General features: G+C 33.9%; 1 protein-coding gene across 2 annotated transcripts; it reads left to right on the top strand.

The window, feature by feature from the left end:
* Positions 1-962: 962 nt before the first annotated feature.
* Positions 963-2,922, top strand: LOC109212547. 2 transcript variants are annotated; one of them, XR_002065884.1, is made up of 3 exons: positions 963-1,897; positions 2,005-2,332; positions 2,703-2,742. XR_002065884.1 is itself a non-coding variant. In XM_019376197.1 (2 exons), exons 1-2 carry the CDS (start codon positions 1,111-1,113, stop codon positions 2,816-2,818), a joined length of 903 nt encoding a protein of 300 aa, XP_019231742.1. In that variant the 5' UTR covers positions 963-1,110; the 3' UTR covers positions 2,819-2,922. The 2 variants fall into 2 exon arrangements, 1 of the variants encoding a protein (XP_019231742.1); XM_019376197.1 differs by lacking the exon at positions 2,005-2,332 and having other exon boundaries at positions 2,703-2,922.
* The last annotated feature ends 646 nt before the right edge of the window (positions 2,923-3,568 follow it).

Raw genomic sequence — 3,568 nt, 5'->3', positions numbered from 1 at the left:
GTCATATTTTGGCCCTCAATGCGGTTCAATCCTCTGCCTCAAATAAAAGTGGTGACGCCAATATAAATGGTATCTGTAAATATAAGTAGGTTTGTGTATTATCTGACTCCTTCTTTGACTTTGAGCTTCTGTATGATGTTTCTTTATGAGACATTTTCATAAAATACTGCTGCTTTTAATTTGATTGCTCTATTCTTTCTCGATCCCTGCATCTAATTGCTTGGCCCCTTTTGCTACCTTGTCAGTTGTCATATGCATTACCTACCTTTAAAAAAAATGCATTTATCTTCATGCTTAATGGTTGAAATTGTTCCATTTAGTTACCCTCTTCTCCCTTAAAAAAAACTGTTAAAACACTCCAAGTATATAGATTGAATCAATAAATTATGTAGCTTAGCAAAAAGACCTACATAATTGAGCATAGGCCAAAAAATCCTAGACTGAACGGTAAGAGGAGAAAAGAAACGAACAATTAACCTAAATAGCTGCCCACCTAACCTATTAAACTAAATATAGCAGGTGAATGTATAATATATGTATAATTCATGTATAATATATGTATAATTATATGTAATTAATGTATACCGGCCCGACCGACTATTTATGTAACGTTTAGGGGTCGTTTGGTTGGAAAATTAGTTATCCTATGATTAATTCTCCCGGGATTGTTATTTCATCTTCCCATAGGGATAAAAATAACATTATAATATCAGGATAATTAATCCCCGAATTAGTTATACCGTGATTTTATCTCAACCAAATATGAGATAAACTCATCTTAAACTAATTCCGAAATTAATTCTCTTATTACTTGTACCAAACACGTCTTTAAAGCGGTAATTCTTTATTCCTTCCCTTAAAGAAGAAAATAGAATTCTTCATTCCTTGATCATCGAATACTTGATTTTTCCAGTGTGGAGCCCATAAAAAGCCAGTGAAACGGCGCGCCAACGGTCAAAAAAGAAACTGTTAATAGAGAAAATTGCGGACAGCTGCTCACCATTTGCTTTCTGCAAATCTTCGTAATCTGCGTGTGAAAAAGTTACTCTTGTTGTAGGACATCAATTCTTTTACATCTAAAACCTTCTTTGAAACTAAAAATCCTTAGCAATGGCTAACCAATTAAGATTACCTTTTCTCAGCTTCAACCATCTAACAATATACCTCATTCTGCTACTATCACAATCCCCACAAATTTTCTCAACATGTCGCGACTTCTGTAACAACATTCCTATAAATTACCCATTTAGCATCGACGATGGTTGTGGCGCGCCACAATATCGCCACATGCTAAATTGTTCAGCCACTGATTTATTCTTCCTAACACCATCAGGAAATTACAAAGTCCAATCCATAGACTATGACAAAAAAACTATGACCATTTTCGATCCATCAATGTCAACTTGTTCAATCTTACAACCTCACCACGACTTCAAAATGTCAGAAATTCAATCAGCTATAATCCCACCTTCACCTGACACAATTTTCATCCTCATGAATTGCTCTATTGATTCACCAGTTCTTAACCATTACAAATCTGTCTGTTTTAATTTCTCTGGTCATTCTTGTGACGAACTTTACGGATCGTGCACTTCGTTTAAGTTGTTTCATATGCTGTCGAATAGTACACCGGCTTGTTGTTTTACGGGTTATGAGACGGTGAAGTATATGAGTATGGATATATTGGATTGTACGCATTATACGAGTGTGTATAATTCGGATAAATTGGAGGGAGTTGGACCTTTGGATTGGCTTTATGGGATGAAGTTGTCATTTAGTGTCCCGGATACAGGATGTGAACGTTGTGCTAAGTCTGGTGGGAATTGTGGATTTGATGTGGAGACTGAGATGGCACAATGTATTTGCGCAAGCACTAGTAATTCTACCAGAGATTGTGGTAAGTGAGACATAATCCTTTCTTCTGGTTTAGTAAAATTTGTTCACTTTAGAATTTAACTAATGTACACTGATAAGGTGAATGATTTTTACTTTATCTGTGTATAGGAGTGACAAACGAGCGAGTTGGGTCGGATATGGTTCGGGTCGAAAACGATAAATTCGACTTGTTGTTTTCACTGTGATAGCATGGGAGATATTTCGGATGATTCTTCTCACTAGCTACACTTTAATATGATCTAAAATGGACTTTCTTCTCTTTACTATATTCGGTTAACGTAATGTGTAACATATTCAATGTTTCTTTCAAATAATAAGTTGTCCGAAACTGTTTCCTTCAGATATTACTACTAGTGTTGATAAAACGGAGTAGGATACACAAAATTTTATTGCTAGCTAGTCAAAGACGTGACAGATCCTAAATACTTCAGATAATGTAAGTCCTAAGTTGAGAGAGTTAGAGTTTTAAAATATATATTTAATTAACTACGGTCGGACCTCTCTATAACAGCATCGTTATATAACAATCATTCACTATAAAAGCCAAGTTTCTTTTGGAACCAAGTTTCATGTTATGAATTATGATATATGTTCTCTATAACAGCACTTCGCTATAACAATTACAAAAAATTAGAACAAATGAGGCTATTATAGAGAGGTTTGACTGTATATATATATATATGGGTTCGGTCGAATTACTGATTCTGCCGAACAAACTCCTCATAGTTGGATTCGTCACTAGCTAACCATGATTTAGAATTTTTCCTCTAGACATTAACAATATGTTTATTTTGCTTTTTTTGCAGCTGGGGGCAGAGAATCAAACTTTGCTGAGAGTTACCGGGCATCCTCATTTCCACGACTACAACTACTGTACATCTTGGCCCTTGGGGCCATTTCTTACCGCATCGTATTGAGATGATGAGTCTCTTCTATAAGTTGTGTTGATTTTTTTCTTCTCTTTCTGTATTTCATCTTTCTAAACTAATTATATTACTAATTCACGTTGTCTAAGTTTGGCTTTTTTATTCTTGTGTACACTCGGGAACGAATAACACTATCAGAAACTCAAAAATTGAAGTAGTTATTCAATCTTGTGTGGCATTGGAATATTTTCATGCATGTTTATCGCCATCTCATATTCTTCAACTCATTCTGAAGACGAAGATAGAAAATTAAAGTGAGGAAAAGATGGTTGATTGGGAGAAAAGGAGAGAAAAGATGTATCGTCTTGACAATTATTTATTTAAAAAAAAAAAAAAAAAAAACCTTTCTCCGTATGCGTGCAAAAGAAAAAACCTAAGCGAAATATTGAAGTAGTTAGATCTACCAAGTAATGTGGTGAAGCGATTTTTTCAAAATATTTGCTGTTTTGTCCATTTAATGTTATCTAAACTCAATGTTCATTTTCTAAATGGACTATTTCAGAAGTTCATTTTAAAACAATTTTTATTTTATTTTTATATGTAATTTAAAAGGTCAAATGTGACCCAAATTTTCTCTGTAAATCTTATAGCCTGTTTGAAAAATCTAACTTAAAGTTTTTTTTTTTTCAAAAGTACTTTTGGTGAAAAGCAGTTTGTTTTTGGCTAGTCTATATCTATCTATCTATATCTATATCTATCTATACTATATTAAAAGCACGAAGTCCCTTAGCGAAATGTTGTTCGTC

The sequence above is a fragment of the Nicotiana attenuata genome, unplaced genomic scaffold (assembly GCF_001879085.1).
Source record: "Nicotiana attenuata strain UT unplaced genomic scaffold, NIATTr2, whole genome shotgun sequence".
Classification (NCBI taxonomy): domain Eukaryota; kingdom Viridiplantae; phylum Streptophyta; class Magnoliopsida; order Solanales; family Solanaceae; genus Nicotiana; species Nicotiana attenuata.
Note: the sequence above shows the minus strand (reverse complement) of the source record. Positions and strands in the feature narration are given on the sequence as shown.